Consider the following 21,515-nt stretch of genomic DNA (forward strand, 5'->3'; position numbering starts at 1 on the left):
GGTTTAACCTTTACGTTTGTACCTAGCTGAGATAATTACAGTGATGGACACATTTCTGAATGTGTAATTTTATAAAAAGCAAATTGAATACCACAATTACAACTATGACTGATTTAATCTGCCTAAATCACTATAAGGACAAAGGAGGCTAGTGAAGCTTTAAAAGAGGATAAAAGAGGGGTTTTCTAGGTTTCATTAAGGCGATGATTCTCAGTCCTGGTCCTGAAGACAACTTAAAGAAAACACATGTACAACATGCATGCAGTGGTATTCCAGAAACAGGAATGAGCACTACTGCCATAGTGTAAAAATACAAATACTACAAAGAGAACTGAGTTCTGTATGCTCCTTTAAATATCAGGAAATTGTGCTTTTTGGGTCAATGTGATATTGCTACACTTGAAATGTTAAAATATTGAGTATTATAATCATATTTGTATAACGTAGGTGTTAGTAATGGTGGATAGTACTGGTAGCAGAAGTGGTGGAGATGGGGAGGGTGATGAAGTGATGGTGACAGTGATAAAGACAGAGAATGGTTATGTGTGGAAGTGGTGGTGTAGATGAGAAGATTGGTTTATACTACTCCTTAGATCCCTCCAAGCTTCACTGCATCACAACACAGAGAAGAGAAAAATGGACAAAGTGTAGCATGCAGAGGCTTGCAGATGCATTGACCTGCACCTCTCCCTGTAAATCCGACTTGCTTCTTCAATAGCCATGGTCACGAGACACCAACACTATCTGACCTACATGACCTGAATAAGCGTTAAATTAAGTGGAGCTTATACAGAAGCTTTCAGAAAAGATAGTTTGATACTGCCACAAGTGATTTAGTGTCCTCCTGTTTCTATTTATCCTATTCAACATGTATGTTGGCTGTTTCCTCTGTGAGTGTCTGCATAGGATGACTGCATTTTGATGCAGATACATTTACGTTATAGGCTTTAATGGTGATGTGTTAGTGTTGGTCGTATTAGTGATTTTTGTAGATTTGGAGTGCTCAATATGTTGATGATTATGACAGTAGTAGAGATGCTGATATTGCAGTAGTGATGGAGATACTGGTAGTGACTGTGGTGCTCATGATGATGAAGGAGTTGGTAGAGGCGGTGGTCAGTGGCTGTGATTTATTATTATTATTACTTATTTTGTTATATACATATACACCTTTTAAATATATTTTTAAAAGGTTTCCATATTTTTTCCAACTAATACAACCAGCTTACTGCCAGAAGTGTGGGCTACATGAAGTTGCCCACAGATTATGTGTCTATTTTTCTTGTATTAGACCAATGCATCCCAGAATAGTTCTTGTAACTGTAATGGGTATAACACCTGACAGTACATCTAATTGCTCTCCTTTCTTTTGCCCTCTGTTACACAAACATGGCTCATGTGGGGCCTGAGTGCTGAGCACCTGGAATTAGCATGGAGCTGTATCACTCCCCTGAGACTCCTGCCACATCCTGAGTGCACACAGCCCAGGGCATATGCACCGTTCCCCTCCTTCCGCATCCTGCACACTCCACAGAGCTCTAATTACAATCCCACCCCTCTGCTGAACCATAGTGAGCTACATAACCTTCAAGGACTTCCCCTTGCTCCGCCATCGGCAGGTACAGAGAAACTCACAGCAGTGTAGGAAAGAGATAGCATTAGTATGCACTTAGGAACAGTGTGAGTTCACATCTCCTGAGAGGAGGGCTGATTTTTAACTTCCAAATACAGATTGTCATGGGTAAATGCCTCCTGTTCAAGCTGTCTGTATGCAAAAAAAAAAAGTATGAAGAAACGTAACGCATCAAAATAAAGTTGATGCAACATACATTATTTTATTTGTATAGAAATGCACAAATTTACGTAAAAAGAAATTTGCAAGTCTGCAATTTGCCTTCATACTTCAGGAAAATGGTTCATTTATACATATGATATATAACATTTATGGGACATATTTTCATTTTATTAATGAATTCAGCTACATTAATATGCACCCTACATTGACAGAGTCATTCAACTGCACACAATATTTTTTTTTGAAAATGACTGGCCTAATGTTCTCAGTAAATTCCATCAGCTCCTCACAGTAACTTTCTAATATCAGGTGTAAAACCTTCCCAGAACAAAAGGTCTAAATTCATTGCAATTTGAAATTGTATTAAATTGTAGACCAAGTGAAATGCTCTAAAATAAAATCTTTTTACATTGACTACCATTAAAATGTAAGGTTTTTTATTATTTCTCCTATAAAGTTACTATTTTTGAGATACATATTTTTTCTTTGGGCTGCAATAATATATAAGACTTTGCTTAGATGCTCACACTGATACCATTTATAATAATATTTATATTTTATACTATACATTTTATAAAAAATATTGTGTCCCCTTCCAACACAGAAGTACCAGATATTTTTTAGATGGATGGATGGATGGATGGATGGATGGATGGATGGATAGATAGATAGATAGATAGATAGATAGATAGATAGATAGATAGATAGATAGTCCCATTTATCTATCTATCTATCTATCTATCTATCTGACACTTTAAAAAAAAACATTCACTGAAAGGTTGTTTGTAGAATCTGAATGCCCTGCACCTCACTTTTCAGCAGCTGCATTGTTGCCTGAAAATTATATTCAAATTTCTGCATTTATTGCAAATAAGGTCAGAGCACAAGGGTACAGCAATTCATGAGGCTTCTCTGGGGAAAAAGGAAGTGTCACAATAGCACCTTTCAAATTTTGCATGTTGCTCACATAAAGTTTGATGACTTTGAGGAAGGAGCCTTATCATATTCTCAAAGCACAAAGGGTTGCAGCCAGTGAACAATGCACTTCTGTAGTGACATTAACACAATATCAATGTCACTGGCAGGCATGGGAAAACTCACTGACATTGCCACACAACCGGAAATCTTAAGTCAGAATTGCATAAGGAAAATGTGCAGATGAGGACATGTATACAAATTGGTGGGTTACCATGCCTTCGCCTTGTGCTAATTTTATTCCTTTATAAATTTAACCATGTGCTGTTTGTACTAATTAAACTTACTGTCTAAACCATTCATTTATTTGCCATCCTCTAGTGTATCTCCTACAGAGTGCACATAAGCATATATTTACACAAGTATTTACATGAGCTAAAGGGTCCTTGTTCTATCACTTATGAAAAAAAAAAAAAAATTATAGGGATTCTCTAGTCCTTACACTGCATAAATGGATTTACAAAACCACAAAATCAAACCAATATAAAAAGAGGAATCAGAAATCTTACCACCAAAAATAGCAGAAAATATTTAATATATAAATTGCAACTCATGAGATAAAGAATCAAACAGTACCTGAATGAACTACATTACACTACATACAGTTGGTCCCCACATGGGAGCAGAGGTGTGCATCTAAAATCAGGTTTTACATAAAGCAGAGTAAATGCATTTGCTTCTGAAGCTCCAACCTTCGTTCATACTGAATATGCAAGGACTGATTCGGTTTGGACTGAAAAAAGAAGCAAGTTTGAAACAAATTGGAACCGAGGACACTTATGTCGTTTTTTTAAAGCATAGTAACAAGCAATCTTTGTTTAATCAAAAGGTTAATCCATAGACATGTCATAAGTGAACATATGTCAAATAAATATAGGAAAACAGTAGGATATTCACCATTAATGGAGTATAGTTGTTATTATTATAACATGTCAGAACTGTTCAGTTTAACTTGGTTTGTCTGTTTATTTAGCCATTTTTCTCCAAATATTTTTGAAATTCAGGTATTTACAAAATGAAGAATTATAATATCATATTGGAAAAAATATTGTATTCCAACTAATTCTGGAGCATTTCTATTGGTCCATTCATCAAGACCTTTTCACACAGTGTAAATGGCAGCATGCAGTGTTGTTTGTGTATGTTTTTCTTTGGACAACAACAATAGAACATTCAAAGTTGTCATTTAGAGCCACATGTGGACTATAAGAGAGTGGAGGGGGGTTAAAGGGGCAGAACTGACCAAAATAAAAATCTTAGGTGGCAGTTATGCTATAATCAGTGCTCCTCATGCTCATATCTAACTAATCATCTTAGCAAATTAGTAAGCCACAATATGCTAGTGATTAATAAGAAGTAGTGTTTAACTGCCTCACACACTGACGCAGATAGTCTGGACATAATTATTTCTCTAGGTTCATTTTTTTTTACAAAAAAAAAAAAAAAAAAACAAAGATAGAAAGAAAATAAATAAATAAATACATAAATAATATAAAAAAATCTTCTGCAAATTCCATCCTCATCATCAGCTTGAAGTCACTCATTAAATGTAAATCAATCATTTTGTTCCATAATTATAATCATACACAAGATAAGAGTTAAAATATCCTATGCCAATCCATTAGATTTTCACATAGAGCTCATCACACTCTCTTCCTACTGGCAGCCAATAAAATTCCTGTTGGATCCTTCAACTCATCACTAAGATTGCTGTGACCATTTATAATCTGATCTATCTGTCAATGCTATTAACACCCTTCACCGGTTCAGCTTTTAGTCCCACAACTTATTCTGTATTGTTTATCGCTGCATTATACCATCTACCAAAACTCTTCACTGGTCTCTCCAGTACTGTAGGGATCATTTCTCCTTCCATCAAAAAATGTTCTTGCACAAGTTTTCCTTTGACAATCAACAGACTTCTAGACTTGCTTCGTTTATCTTTCAGCCTTGCCAACCTTAGACTATCATTTAACTTCTCCAGCAACTGCCATGTGCAAAGAACAGTAGTTGCTGACGTCATCATGTCATCCATGTAAGCACTAATTGGGGAGAGCCGAGTACTGTCATGCAAACTTTCCCTGCCTACAACCCACTTAGAGGCCCTAATTACTACTTCCATTGCCATTGTAAATGCTAATGTTGAAATCGTACATCCAGCCATTATACCTATTTCTAATCGCTGCGATGATGTAACAAATTCCCCTATTCTAAAGCAAAATGGAATATTCTCAAAGTATGCTTTAACCTGCCTAGTAACAGTATCTGGCACCTGGAAGAGTTCAAAATCCTTCCACATAAGTTTATGTGGCACTGAGGCAAATTCATTAGCTAAATCTAGGAAAACAACATGTAAATCCATACCCTCATTCTTAGCTGTCTGAATCTGATGCCAGATCATGCTGCTATGTTCCAAACATCCTGCTAAACTAGAAATCCCTGCTTTTTGTACTGATATATCAATTTATTTGTTTGCTTTCAAATAAGCAGCAAGTCTCCGTGCTATTACACTAAAGAAAATCTTACCCTACACATTAAGAAGACTTAAGGGCCAAAACTGTTCTATACTCACATAATCTTTCTCTTTAAGAATAAGAATACCACCTGTTCTTCTCCACTCTTTTTGAATGATCCCTTTCTTCCACACAACAAACATCAACTTCCACAAAAATTTCAAGACCTCAGGTGGATACATATACACCCAATATGGCACACCATTAGGACCTGGAGCTGAACCTGCCTTTGCATGACACACCACATCTTGAGCCTCACTTAATTTTGGTGGGCTAATCTCCATTTGTGGCTCGATTTCACCTAATGGTGGAATATCCTGTGGCAACTCTTGTTACTTTGGTTAAAATGTTCCTTCTTTATCTGTATACACACAATTGAAATGCTCCTCTAATTCCCTCTTTCCAACTTTTAAACTCCCAGATTCATATTCCTTCTTTTTCCTCCTTTTCCTTAAGTTCTCTGCTCTTAAGACTGGCAGCCTACCCTTAAGCTCGTATATATATATATATATATATATATATATATATATATATATATATATATATATATATATATATATCAGTGGCGAATGCTGGTCTTTCAAAAAGAGGAAGCTCAATTTTGGCCTACATCATAAAATGTGTCGGTTTATTAATAAGTAAATTCTACCCTCCGTTCCTTTTTAAGAAAATGATCTGTCGACTTGTCGTACCAACAAGGCGTCTTTTCAGTACATAAATATCTAGTTCCCAGTCATGCCCTGTTCCTTTATCAAGTATGGGTTACTAGGTTTATAAATGTTAAGGTGTTTGATTTTAAAATGTTAAAATGTTATTTTTCTAACTTTCTATCTTTCTTTTTAAATTGTTGCTTTCTAGTAAACAAGTTGCTTTAATGTCATCTCATGTCATCAGCAACAGACAAGATAAACTATTTTTATAGTTCGTCATTATTTTTTATTGTTGTAAACAAAGGCACTTATATAAAGCACCAAAGCTTCTCCAGACCTTCCAATCACAAGGGTATGTATTTTGGCCTTTCCTGTTTTTGAAATACCAGAAACACCTCTGTGACAATGGCTATATAGCTAATGGTGGTCCGGCAAAACTAGACTTGCCTAATTTCTCTTTGCTCTCATTTTTGTTATACACAGGTTTATTTCCTTTTGTGTGTATTGGAACAACACAAAAAATAAAACGAAGAACAAACAGCCACAATTGATATAATTTCATGCACCTTTGATTTGCACCTTTTCAAAATTGTGGGTAAATAACTTTGTTTCAAACATGTGATGCTCGTTTAAACTCACTTGTTGCAAGTAACAGGTATGGGCAATATAAAAATAACACCTGAAACCAGATAAAAAAGAGATAAGTTGACTTAATACTCCATTGTGTCTGGGTGTGCCACACTAAACATGGAAAACAGAAGAGAAGAGAACTGCCTGAGGACCAAAATCGTGGAAACAATCTTTCCCTAAAGATTAACAATTTCAAGGATACAAGTCCATCACCAAAGATCTTGATGTTCCTTTGTCTATGGTGCACAATATCAAGAAATCAAGAAATTTATAATCCATGGCACTATAGTCAATGTCCCTGGATATGGACGGAAGAGAAAAAATGAATGAAAGATTGCAACGCAGGATAGTCCAGATGGTAGATAAGCAGCCCCAATCAAGTTCCAAAAATATTCAAGCTGTCCTGCAGGCTCAGGGTGCATCAGTGTCAACGTGAACTATCCGTCAACATTTGAATGAAATGAAATGCTATGGAAGGTGACCCAGGAGGATCCCACTGCTGACACAGAAACATAAAAAAGCTAGACTGCAGTTTGCCAATATGTACATGAGTAAGCCAAAATACTTCTGGCACAACGACTTGTGGACAGATGAGACCAAGATAGAGCTTTATGGTAAAGCACATGATTCTACCGAAAATGAAAAGAAAAATACACAGTACCTACAATCAAATATGGTGGAGGTTCAAAGATGTTTTGGGGTTGTTTTGATGCGTCCGGCACTAGGTGCCCTGACTGTGTGCCAGGCATGAAATCTGAAGATTAGCAAAGGATTTTTGGTCGATAGGGCCCAGTGTCAGGAAGCTGGGTTTGCATCCTAGGTCATGGGTCTTCCAGCAGGACAATGACCCCAAGCATACTTCAAAAAGCACCCAGGAATGGATGGAAACAAAGCACAGGAGAGTTATAAAGCGGCCAGCAATGAGTCCGGATCTAAATCCTATTGAACACCTCTGGAGAGATCTTAAAATTGCTGTTGGGAGAAGGCTCCCTTCAAATATGAGAGATCTGGAACAGTTTGCAAAAAGAAGAGTGGTCCAAATCTCCAGGTGAGATGTGTAAGAAGCGTGTTGATAGTTAGTGTTATATATATATATATATATGTATATATATATATATATATATATATATATATATATATATATATATATATATATATATATATATATATATATATATATTAAGTTGAGGGTGCCAGTTTGTTTTTAGCCATCCCATTTTTGGAGTATTGTGTGAAGTTATATCAATTTTGGCTTCTGCTTTTTGTGTTGTTCCAATACACGAAGTGGATGCAAACATGTACATAACACTTTCTGCCATGACTGCAATTCTACCATCTTAATCTAAGAAGCTTAATTTATTACACATTCATCCTTTTCATTCATTCATTATCCAGTTCAGGGTCACAGTGGGTCCAGATCCATCCATCCATTTATTTATTTATTTTTGGTTGCTTACCAAAGTATCTGAGTTATGGCATATTTCATATAAATATTATGCTGCTGATTGATCACCTGCACTGAAATGTCCATGGTTCTTATCATACAAATGTATTGTGACTCAGACAGTAAATACTATGTACATTGTTCAGTGCAGTCAGATCTACATTCACCTTATTGCAATTTTGATGAATGATTGCCTCACTATTGCCTTGTGTAGCGCAGATGTTGCTTTGATTTTAATTTGTTCACAGTTCAGTAGATGTGGTCTTGTTCAATATATGTTTTCTTGATCAGTAAACATTGTCTCATCCAGTGAATGCTACCCTGATCAAAAGATATAGCCTCACTCAGCAGAACTTGCGTCAATACTGCAGTAAATGCTGTCTTGTTTAGATGATGTTTTGTTATTTGACTTATTCAGTAAACATTGAATGATCTCGCTCAGTGCTTAGTCCAGCTGACTTTCTCTTGTTCAGTAAACACTGTGCTCTTCAGTAGATGTTCCTTTTTTCAGAGTGTATTTTCCTGCTCAGTTGATACTTCTCTGATTAGTGGATATTGCCTTGCTCAATAGATGCTGCCTATTCAATAGTTGCTCCAGATGCTGTGGATGTCACCTTGTTTAGTACATAGTATCTGGTTCAGAACATATTGACTTGATTATTAAATATCAATTGCTATCACTATACTCCCAAAAGACTATACTCTGATCTCTTTCCCTGTGGGTTTCAGTCATCCTTCAGTCCCGTCTTTGAAACCTTGAAAGCCTGAAAGCCAATTCTGAGGTAACAAGTGCAGCATTATACATAAGTGGTTTGTACATCTAGTTAGTGAATGTGGGCATTTATATTTACATACAAAAGCAATGACTTGACCACACTTTTTCAAACTCTTTCACTATTGAAGCAATTGGTTACATGGAACTTGCACTCTTCAGCAGTTTCCAGTCTTTCCTTTTCGAATAAAATGTATTGGGAAGACAAATGACAGACCCTGCACATCATTTTGACAGAGTGTAGCACATAATGTTATATTGCTCCTGCTTAGCATTAGTCATCTTTAGAAAGAACAAGAACAGGTTAGAGAATACTGTTCACCAGAAACAAATGCTCAGAAATATGCAACCTTTTATTATTTAGAACAATTTGTCAGATGCTGAAGGGCAAAGTAAGCATATGCTTATTATCAGAATGTGTTTATCGTTCACATAATTACTGTACACTCTTGAAAATGTTTCTCTGGAACAATGGGATTGAATAATCAGATTTGGTTCCCCATAGAATCCTAAGAGAAATCTAAAGGATTTCTAAGGATAAACTATTAAAAGTTCCTGGTCAGATTCATTTATTTTAGGCAGGTCTGAATCTGAAGCGTATAGCTCTTGTCTTGTTACATTAATTTAAGTGCATTTTAGGTTTAGTTACATTTCCTGTCATCACTAATTACAATAAAAGGCAACCTCTAGTTGCTCTGCAAGCTGGAAAAAGGTCCGGTGTTTATACACAGTCCTTGCTTTGTAAACAGGGAAACAAACTACAAGTCTGAACTGGCTCAGGTGTTCTGCCTCTCTCCATCACTTTCTCACGCACAGCTGAGAAACTTCATCTGGAAATGTTTGGATGGTGGAAAGAATTCAAAGGCTGAAAAGCATGGAAAGAGATGAGGATATTGCTCTATTTCTGCTCCATAGGTGAGTAATATTTGACTGTTACATTACGAAGGAATTGACTCCAAATTCGAAAGGTCGCTAACTGCATGAAAGTGAACGCACACAGAAAGTGCTAAATATCTAAATAGCAAAATAGCTAGTTAGCTTGCTTCCACCTAAAAATGTGTGGAGTTTCTGAATGAGCACAAACATTGGTTGGAGTTTGTTTTTCTTTGTTCTGGACAACAGTAGTTCTCCAGTATCGTCTACATTGCCTTTAATATTACTACTATTAATACAACTCACAATAGTAAACTCTTAGTAATGTAGTAAGGCTATATTTTTATAGTAGTAGTAATAGTAGTGTTACATATAGATTAATAATTTAGTGTTCAGTTACAACATGTAAACATCATGACATAATATGATTCTTCATGTGACAACATTGGAATTCATTCATTCTTGATGGACTTTAGTGAAGATACTCTAAATGCATTTCTGGGAAACCAGAGGTTATTTCTGAATTGTCAGTAAATCTCTCTCTTAGGGGTCCTAAAATATTTTCCATCCCAAAATGTTCACATTGTAATAAAAGTTGAGAACCCCAAGCTGATATTTTAGAGTTTATGGTAAGTAACCATAAACCAATGTATGTGAATATTTAGCCAATAAAGAAAACATGTACTGTGAGTTGGACAATTCAGAGCCTAAAGTGCTCCTCCTATGGCACAACTCCAGAGACTTTAATGCAATTAGGCAATAGGTAACGCAAGCTTCTAGATAAAACAGTTTGCTTTTCCAGAGGAATAGAGCAATTTAGAAACTGCAAGAAGAAGATACAGCACATGTTCATGCTTCTCCAAAACTTGCATGACCAATATATCTCACATTCAAACAGGGTGTTATGAGGCGAGTGTGTTAAGTCTTATGGGTTGAGCTTTATTATTTGGACCATATAAATTTCAAGGTCCTTGATACAGAGCAGTGCTCCAATCATTAGTTTACAGTGGCATTATAGCAGCGATGTGTGTTAAAACTGGGTGGTATATGAGTGATGAGGGTGTCAACTCCCTGTAACAGCTTGACCTTGAGTGGCTGCAGTGTTCTACTGCACTAGAAGCTGGGGAGTGGGGGGTGGGGGTACTACAATGCCAGGTGGATGAAAAAAGTGACTTTCTCTCTTGAGAATAAACTATGTTCAGCATTGTCTACTTCAAGGACAAATGCTAGGAGATTTATGTGAAACAAGAGCCTGGTAAATCCATACTCCTGTAAACACTGATCAATATTACTGGGTCTTGGCCTGGTTGATTTAGCCTCAAGTTCATCCGCAAATTAACTTTAAGTGGAATATAAGCTGGGGTATAAGTGAGCAATGTAAAGACTTAAGATATAGGTCTAAGGTCACTGGGAAACTTGCAAGCAAGTGTAAGAGAGACAGCTTCAATAACACAGCCAGCTGTCCCGGCTCAGTCAGAGGACTGCTGTCTGAAAAGGTCCTGTGTTAAGTGTGCACCAGCTATGTGTTTTTGTTTGTTTGTTTGTTTGTTTTAAATATGTACATATAAATAGAAAATAATAATCAGATTAGACTGAGTCTCTATACTGATACACAACACATTTCATTGTTGTAATTGTCAATTATATTTAATAATGTCATATCAAGAAGCAACTGGGTAATCATATAAATAAAACTGAAGCTGAAAGAAAGTCAGCAGATAGCAGTTAGCAGCTCAGCAGCACTCACCTCAACACAGAGCCATCAGAAAGTTTTCTAAGGCATGGATATTAATTATACATTTAGACCATAGCGTCATTTCTAAATAATAAACAGTCAAAGACCAATTCCATCCTTGCAAATAGAAAGTACACAAAAAGTAAATCAATACATTTTTGTTCATTTTTTAAACTAGCTTCAGACTTCTGTGGGAAAGTGGAGTTGGCAGTGTTTCAGTAAGTAAGTAAATAAATCAATAAACAAGCTATTCCCACATTTTTGTTTAATTGCTTTGAACCTCTGGTTTGCTTTTGTTTTTGAAGCTCCTTTTTGGTCTGCTTAAACTCAAATTAAAATTAATCTGTTTTTTTATGATTAATCATGTATTTACATTTAAGAATTACCATCAGCATCCCATCCCATGAGAGTAAACAAATTAAAGCCATACTATTCATTAAAATATTTAATAAAATATTTTCTGATTTAAATAATTAAGATTTCATCAGACAAGAATATCTGATTGCAATTAAGGACTTTATTATATCACACCATGTGGAACTGTATTCTCTTCATCATCCCTCAGAAAATATCTGAAATACATCTGAAGAAACTGGATTGTTGGGATTGTAATCCTATTGTTTGTGAGCATTGACAGCATCATGAGGAACATTATTTAGATTTCATTATTTTCTGTTTATTCTCAATGTGTACACTGTGGAAATTGAATTCATGGGTATGCTGATTTCCAGTTAGTAACAAATATATGCACATACAGATGAATGTAAGGCAGTCAAACCTTTAGCTAATGGAGATGATTGCTCTCATGCCTGGGACATTTAAAATGGAGATTGGTATCGAATGACAGTTTGAATGGCAGCTCAGAAGTAGTTTTAAAGTGCTATTAGTATTTTTAGTCTTCCTCTAGCTTAAGGCAGAACCGGTAACGGTCAGCATTAAAGCATTCCATTAGTTATGAAAGCATGGTGTGACTCATATCTTTTGCATGGTTATCTGGGGTACATAGTTAAAGTTTTTCATTTTTGCATCTCTGCTTGTTTCCATTTCCCCTTTCCTGGGACTTTTATGGTCTACTTGCCTGGGTAATGCACCAAACCCCAGTTTGCAGAGTGGAGACCAGAGATGTATGGTGCTATGCTATACAACCCACAATTTAAAAATTTTATATGGTATTTTAGGAAAATGACACATTTTCCTGCCCATATTCTGTGGTGAGGAGTCAACTCAGGAAGCATTCATCACTTTACTGACTGCAAGCTCTTTCAGTACTCGCACTGACTTGTTGGGATGGCAGTTGGGGGATGAATATATGATGAGGCACACCCCATCAAACCTCTCTCTCACACATACACCCCATCAAACACACTCTCTCTCTCTCACACACACACACACACACAATCAAACCTCTCTCACACATACAATCAGACCTCTCTCTCTCTCTCTCTCTCTCTCTCTCTCTCTCTCTCCCTCTCTCTCCCTCTCACAGACACACACAATCAAACCTCTCTCACACAAACCATCGAACCATCAAACCTCTCTCTCTCTCTCTCTCTCTCTCTCTCTCTCTCACTCACTCTCTCTCACTCTCTCTCACTCACCCACCCACCCACCATCCAGTTGGTCATGTAAAATGGGAAAAATGGGACTCTTAAATCATAAGGCTTTTGCAGGAAGAAATTTTCCGTTCACTGTGAGTAAAAACAATAAAAATGCAAGTAGAATATGAACCTGAAAATATGCAATAATATGTACAGTGAGCTGAATTGTGCTCTGTTTCCACTGTACCCAACACACAACAATATCTACCTGCCTGTTTAGCAGCATTAAACATATTAAAATCTCATATAATCATCTTATACTTATATAAGATGTCACAACTTTTTATATAATCCTAATGTATATTATATAATTTCCTAATGTTTTGAGCACCTTTATATCTCTGCAGGTCTCCTACACATTCTTTAATACCTTCTCATGTTGTCATGTGGTCATGAAGGATCATGATCATGAAGGACCACACTCCTGTGCCTTTTCATCCATTACTGATCACCAAGCAACATTCTGAGAACTCATTTTTCAGGGAAGCTGCTAGATTGTCTACCATGGGACATCCTCAGACTTTGGGATTACAAAGTCATAACAGTTCATCATCCTTCAACTCTGTTCCCAGGGGTTTCACAAACAGGACTAAAAAGCATCAGGCAGAGGCGATGAAGGCTAGGATTTCTATTGATCTGGATCCTAAAGGGATCCAAACCAGGTAAAACTTGCCACTATATGAATGACAGATGAGCGCTCAGATTTATGATAGGACCTCATTCAGGGAACACAGATGATTTTTTTTTTCCTAGTCATGAATTTTCACAAGTGGTTAAATCATCTCAAATGTAAATCAGGGACAGTTCAGTGGTAAAATTCAGTTTGCGTGTAGTTTGAATATAATAAACTTCACAAGATTTAATTAAAAAAATAATATTTCTGACTAAACTCTCATTTTAATCTGAATCTCGAAAACATATCAAATCAGCATTATCAGCTCTCTTCATCCTGATGTTTCACTTAACTTACTATATAAACAGCCTTTCAAGCATGACGTGAGTGTTGCATTTCTTATCAGAGAATCAGCTTCATTACACTGTTCAAAATTCTGAATCATTTAATCATTACAATCAACATGGCTTGAAATTGGTGACTGAAATTAAAATTGGGCTCCCAAATGGCCCACCTCTTTAAATATTGGCTGTATCATTGGGAGGTTTTGGGTTCAGTTAATTAATTCTCTCTAGGAGTGTAGGGTATCCCTCCCTCTTGTCTCATCACTCAATGCTGACCAATGCAGGAATCTTTCAAGACAAAATAACATAATTGTTAATTGTTGTTTTCCTCCATCTTGACCTATCAATTGATGTTGTGTTATTGGCAGTATGAAAAGAAGCAGTGGCTGGTTTCAGATGTCTCAGAGGAAGCCTGTACTAGTCTTCACTGTCCCAGGTGGGAGACCTAGCTAATGAGTGGAATAGGCAGTGATTAAAGACTGGGTAGAAATTTGAATTGGGGCAAAAATAAATCAGGATAAACAACAGATAAGACCAGCCTGAGGTCAGGACACCTTGTGTGAATGTAGTGAGGGACAAATAATCTTCAAAACCCTCCCAGTTGTACCATAGCATGGACCAAGCATTAACAGATGGTACCATCAGATTAGTAAAAATGCCTTTAGAGCAATTTACAAGGAACAAGGACCTGTTCCCTTTCATTCTGTCAGCAAATGTAAAGGCATGTAATATGTATGCAAATTAAGGTTTAACAAAGTTACAATTGATAACATGCAGGAAATATGTACTTCAAAAGATTGCATTTTGCTTCTATTACTAAAGATGAACTTAACAGGTTGTAAAATAAATGAGAAATGATATTAACTATATTAACAGAACTCATTCAGAGCTGTCAGTCACTTTTTCTGGATAGAAATTGTTTTTGAAAATTCTCAGACATTAAAGAAATTCATTACCTAAAGGTTTGACTGTGACTGCACTGATAATACACTATATGCCTAAAAGTTTGGAGACACCTGCCCATGCAATGTTTCTTCTAATGAGGATATTAATAAGCTGTCCTATTTTGCTGCAGTAACAGCTCCTATGCATTTGTAAATCATTTCTGTAAACACTGGATGGCATTTAGCAATGAAAACATTCATGAAGTCAGATACAGAGGTAAGATTTTTAGTTCTGGATCATAAACTCATCCAAAAGGTGCTGGATTGTGTTTCATCACTCCACCACTACATAGCTGAATACTGGAGAATGATAAACCCTCTTGCTATTTTACAGAGATTATACAAGCTTCATGTCTGTATCAGCAATGGGTGCACTTTAAATGTACCTGAATGCATTAGTCATAATTTGTGTTTTCACCTTACACAGGGTACTGGAATTAACATTTGATTGGAATTTTCACAGTGAAATAGCTGATGACCAATGTTTCCAAAAATGTTACAATGAATTCTTTTTCAAATCATTAATCACACTTTTCAGCAGATTAACTGTCTTATCTTGCTTCAGTGCTCATAATTGATGTGTGGCAAAAATGCGTGTCAGGGTCTATATGCCTGGCAGAACATGGCCATTTATATTTATATGGGTAAGGGTTGGGTGTCATTCTCCTGGCAGTACACCTGGACTTCCTAAACGCTGGCCTCATGCTCCACTGCAGTCAGGTTTTCTCTGTACACAACAGCATGTGTGGCGCTACAGTACACAGCACATTGCAGTCTCTTATTTGACTGCTTTCCTCTCTCAAGCTCCATGGAAATGGAATTTATTTAATTATATTTTCATTTTACACTATTGAGCATACCTTCATCTCAACTAACTTGGGTCTTATTTATTTTCAGATTTGAAGTGCAAATCTATTTTAACTAAATGTGGAAACAAACTACATAAGAAAAACATAGAAACTGACTCAATGTGAATTATTCGTGACAAGACTGTCTTTTTCCTTTTCCATATTAATGTAGAACAGTTTAACAGATCTAATCTGCACTGTAATTCATTCACGGACTGCCCACTGTCAGCAGTACAATCCTGATAATATAAAAGGTGATGTGCATTGAAAATCCTTTGTCTTTAGTACATATGAGTTATGATTTATTTTACTTTTTTCTAGTCTGGACGGTGCCGTATACAGCCAGAACAGAAAGGCAGTGCAGGATTTCAAAGCTGCTTAAAGTATATGTGTGAAGCCACTATCACAGTTAAGGTGGAAGCTGTGGAAATATATAGACTGTTGGGGCAAATACTGGGCATAGTTAATCTCCCAAAACTTTGTTAGAACTACACTAATAGCAACATAAAACAAAACAGGCCAGAGCATGGTGGAACAGGCAGTAGCTGACAAACCAATTTTCCCCAAATTATTACAGTTCAAAATGTCTGTGACATGCTTTGTTCTAAAATAGCACAACGTAACAACACACCTAATCAGCCCAGTTGTGAACAACTAATGTCGATTCCTATTAATGAAAATGAACCACTGCTCTCCTGAAATGAGTGTGTGCAACAAGTGAGTAGAAGCTTTTGTTTTTAGTGCTCAATTCTCTTATATCTCCTGCCCTTAAAATAGCTGGAAATACTTAGATGGGTGGCAATTGTCAAGGGAGAATTCTCAAGACTCCCCATTTTAGGCAACCCACAAGAGAAAATAAATGTGGACATACAAATCAGAAAGACAACATTGTGAAGGACCATAAATAATTTTAACCCATACTCTAATTCTTTAGTTCAATCTGCTTTAAAAATCTTAAAGTCATTTAACCATTGCAATAATATTTCAGTGAGATTTCTCAGTTCCTCTTTTACAATTTGTCATGAACAGCAAACTCCCTAAGAAAGTCTAACAAAGAAGATTTACTGCTGCAGTGATATGTTGTGTCATATTTACAGCTAAAATAAAATTTCCACATTTATAACCTGAGAGGATGTTTGCTGATTTTTGGCAGAATTATAACAGCACACCACCGATCTTCCTTCAATATTTGTTCATGTGCAGACATAAATCATTTTTTCTCCAAGCCTCAAAATCCTCTTTTTTATTTTCCTTCATTTTGCCACCTTGTTAGAGACTTAATGAGACTTACGTTATAACAGAGCTATAGTGGATCACAGTAGTGGATCAGTTCATATGGATGGAGTTTTATTTGGCACAAAGAAATAAAATATAACAAACTGTTAAAAAGAACTAAAGAACAACTTTAAATAATGTAAATTAGGGCAGACAAAATTATTAAATGAATTGTGATTACTTGGTGTACATTATTTTCAAAATTTTTACAGCATAGAAGTTCTGAACAATGAAAATCACGTGAATGCGGGATAAACATGGAAATCTTTCCTATGAGCATTGGTGATTTCCCCCCAATTTTTTTTAACCCAAATTTTGACATTTTCTAAATTCCCCCTTAGCTACTGGTCCACCCATTAGCTAGAACTCTCCCAATAACACAATACTACCAGGCAGGGTGGGCAAAGGCTAGCACATCATTATTATAAAACACTCCCAAAAGGCCACTGACACAATATCATTATAGAGCTCAACGTGCTTGTTTAAGTCTTGTTTCAAGTGAGACTGCAGTTAATGCTTCGTCTGCTATAGATGTCTTAAATTAGTGCGTGGTTGTTGATATACTTCACTGCACTTTATGTGCTTTGGTGATGAAAACATTCACCCCAAATGTGCCAGCAGAGACATCAATAGAATATGCCAGTTAAAAGGTTCATTTTGAAAGAGTATTAGTTACAATATATGAGCAGCTGAGCTCCAGGCTGTTTAGGCCAGAAATTATGACAAGGCTAATGTTGGCTTTTGTTCGTATTCTTATTCTGCCCTAAATGCTGCAATGGAGCTGCACATTTGAAACAGGAAGCAAACTTACGTTTTGTAAGACTAGAGATTCTTCCAAGGGTGTTCAAATATGTGACAGCAGCAATATATCCATGAATACACTTGGACAACGGTTTTAATCAAATTATTACCCCAATTTTCAAGTTTTTTTTTTTTTAATGATTGGCATTATTTATATACCTAATTAACAAAAGGCATATTTTGGTATTATATTTTTGCTAAATTCCTTGAAATTATTATTTTAAAACCAATATATTTGTAAAACTGTTACTTTCTGGACCATTTTATTTAGTGCAGAACATTCAACATATTTGTTTATTTTTTGTGTTTGTTTATTTTTGCTTATATATATATATATATATATATATATATATATATATATATATATATATATATATATATATATATATATATATATAAGCAAAAAAAAATTATATATATATAAAACAGAATTGACTAATAAAATTAATCAAAGTTCCCAGCACTAATGAAGTGCTGCAACCCAAGTTAAAGTTTAATTACATGCAACAAAGCACAACATCAGAGTTTTAAGCTTTGAATAATGAGAAAATATTTAATTATGCAGACAAAGGCATTTATTTACACTGAATGCTTTTGTCATGTTAGGTGCCTTATCTGTCACTCCTCACATAAGCCCCATTGCTTGTTTGATTCTGTGTCCTCATGTGTGCACTGGAAAAAAAAAAAAACGTTTGCAAGCATCTGGCTTTCATCTCAAAGTCCTTACTGATTAAATGGACTGTTAAATTTATTTGCACTCACTTCATCCTCTGTCTCAGTCAATAAGACTTGTGATTGGTTGGGCTTCACTCTACATGCAGTGCAGAATTATGTTGCTGTAAATAGCTTTAAAAACAACACATTTTTGCTTTTGTTGTGTCCATACCGTATGTGGTATAAACACACATGTGCAGACTTAATAGTGACAAGGCACTCCATTGAGGCCTGTGGTCATTTTTTTTATTTCTGCAGGTAGTGCTTGAGGCATAGCCTTTCTTATAGTTGCCCTTCTTTTTCTCACCAGACAGCATGTCTTTATTTTTGTAGCCAAAGCAAAGCCTTGGGTATCGAAAGGGTTTGCAGAAAGCTGTAGACATTTGGAGAATAAAAAATAAATACAAAAAAAATAAAATAAAATAACAGATCAAAAAACCAAAGATGATCCAGGCATACAAGGTCCTCACATCTCAGCAACTACTCACCTCTGTTTCAAGAGCTGATATAAAAATCAGTGAGCACTAGAAACTTTAATGGCCTGCCCACAGAAGAATCGATCAGGCACTTTGAAAAGTATGTGAATATAATCCAGATGTTTACTCATACTCATGTGGACATTACTCAGGATCCACACTGTCTGTGGGACCACAGTGTAGTGATGATACAGATCAAAACTTTGTACACTACTGGTCAGCCCAGTTAATTGATGTTTAAATGAGAATGAGAAACATCCCCTAGCTAAAATAACATGTCCTCCCAAATATAATTATAATAAGATTTTGTGTGTATATTTTTTTAATTACTTGCTACGTTAAAAAAAAAAAAAAAGAAACTAAACAAAATATGCTATTTAATGTATTTTAAACAGTTAAAGTGAGTAAATGGACAATAATTGTTCATTAAATGTGCTTAAGTATGTTCTTAACAGAAGATTTTATTTCACTCAGGACAGATAAAATGTTATCTAAGTAGGGATGCCAAGAGTTATGCACACGACTGCATATTCACAACGAATAAGGCAGGAAGGAAGGAAGGAACCTACCTCACAAGCTGCTGTTGTTGGCACGAGACGTGTGGGTGAGGACAAAGGTCTCAGTACACTGCTGGCTGCTGGACGACAAGGAGCGTCGTGGTGACCGCTGGAATCGGTTCCTCCGGTTGAAATAGCTTCCCGCTGTCCAGGTCCTCTGCCTTTTCCGCACATATTCCTTGTAGTTCTTAGTTAAGAGTGTGTAGAGGAATGGGTTAATGCAGCTGTTGCTGTAGGTTAAGCAGGTGGTCAGGTAGTTGATGTTGCGCCGGGCCTTGTGGGAGAGCACCATCTCTGAGTTGAACAGCCCCAGGAGCTGCCAGATCCAGAAGGGCAGGAAGCAGGCCCAGAAGAGGAGAACGATGGTGAAGATGAGGTACAGCACTTTATTGTTTGGCAGCTTCTGGGTCTGTTTAAATGTTTCCGTCTGTGAAATCCAGTAGGTCCTTGCTAGGCAGATGTATAGGTAGCCAATGATGACCCCTGGGGCTACAATGCTGGTGCAGAAGAGCGAGGAAATGTAGATCTTATAGGAAAGGGCACTCAGCGTGGTCTGACACATGTCCTTGGAATTTTCCATCTTCAGCTCCACGTTAATGATCATGGGAAGAGTCAGGATCAACGAGGCTGTCCACACGAGCAGAGCAATTGCTTTCCGGTAGCTCTTGGAACGCTTTACTGTGTCCAGAGGCTTCAGGACGGCAAAGTAGCGTTCCGTGCTCATCACAGTCAAGGTGAAAATGCTGGCATGCATGGTGAGAAAGTCCATACTAATCAGAGCCCTGCATCCTACATCACCAAAATACCAGCCCTTCAAAAAATGAGTGCACACCACGAAGGGAATGGTTAGCAGGTACAGCAGGTCGGCCATGGCCAGGTTGACGATGTATATGTACATAGAAGCGGCCGAGCGCATGGAGTGGCACATGACGACCAAGGTGTAGATATTTCCGGAAACGCCCACCAGGCACATGAGGGAGAGGATGGTGCCGATGGTGAAGGTGGCAGCCAAGTCCTCAGCTGATGCCTGCACTGGAGTCTCTGTGACATTAGGAATCCTATCCACCATCGCCACCAGGGACTCCACTGACACAGTGGTCATGTCTATAGAGCAACCGGATAAACACACACACACACACACACACACACACGTGGTGGTGAAGTAGGAGAAAGTTAAAAGTTACTCAGGGCATCTGTGGGAGATTTCAAATTGCTAATCACAGAAAGAACACTGTTAGCACATACTGTCGGTAAGTGAGAATGAATAAGCATTCTGTAAATAAGCATGCTTTGCCAAGAGTGTGCTAACAAAGTTTCTAATTGCAAAAACAGGTTAAATCAACAGCCAGAGAATCTGTTGACTCCTTAATAAGGGAAAGATCAATGCTAGCACAACTTTCATTTTTGCTCTAAGCTCACAGTGTAGCCAGTGTCGTTATTGCTGGCCAGCACTTTTTGCCTTTAATTAACAGCGTCTCCTTATCTCATGCGCCAAGGCAGTGGACAAGTGACCTGACAAGCCTCAGAATTAAATGCCATTTTAACAAAATAATAATAAAGTCTTACCTTGTTCAATTCCCACAGATTGTGTAGCTCCCAGCAAAGAGTGGTTCAGAATTTATAATGCACATGGTGCACACTAATCCATATAATGGTATCTCTCCTGGTAGTTATTCCTGATAAAAACAAATCCTGAAATTCCATCTAACATATCCCAAGAGCTTGATTCCAAAAATGAAATGATTAAAGGAAAAGGAAAAAGAGAGAGTCAGGATTACAGCCACATGGTCACTGTGACAGAAGGCGAAGTCAGAGTGCCTGTGTTTTCAAATGAGTCACAGGCAGGTGTTTCAGCTGGTGGTGGTAAAACTTCTGTTCTTCTTCAGCACATCATCTACCCCCTCACAGGTCCTGATGGCAGAGATCTCAGCGGAGCATTGCGTGTTCAAAAGGAGTCA

The 21,515-nt window shown here is 36.9% G+C and overlaps 1 protein-coding gene across 1 annotated transcript in view; it reads right to left on the minus strand.

The window, feature by feature from the left end:
- LOC136692760 (urotensin-2 receptor) overlaps positions 1-21,237 on the minus strand; it is a 48,124-nt gene extending 26,887 nt beyond the window's left edge. Inside the window, exons 1-2 of the mRNA XM_066666426.1 lie at positions 21,124-21,237; positions 19,570-20,661 (exon numbers count right to left, since the gene is read on the minus strand). Coding sequence (XP_066522523.1) covers positions 19,571-20,659 — 1,089 coding nt within the window. The 5' untranslated portion in view covers positions 20,660-20,661; positions 21,124-21,237 and the 3' untranslated portion in view covers position 19,570. The remainder of the gene's footprint in view (positions 1-19,569; positions 20,662-21,123) is intronic.
- Between the last annotated feature and the right edge of the window lie 278 nt (positions 21,238-21,515).

The sequence above is a fragment of the Hoplias malabaricus genome, chromosome 3, assembly GCF_029633855.1.
Source record: "Hoplias malabaricus isolate fHopMal1 chromosome 3, fHopMal1.hap1, whole genome shotgun sequence".
NCBI lineage: Eukaryota > Metazoa > Chordata > Actinopteri > Characiformes > Erythrinidae > Hoplias > Hoplias malabaricus.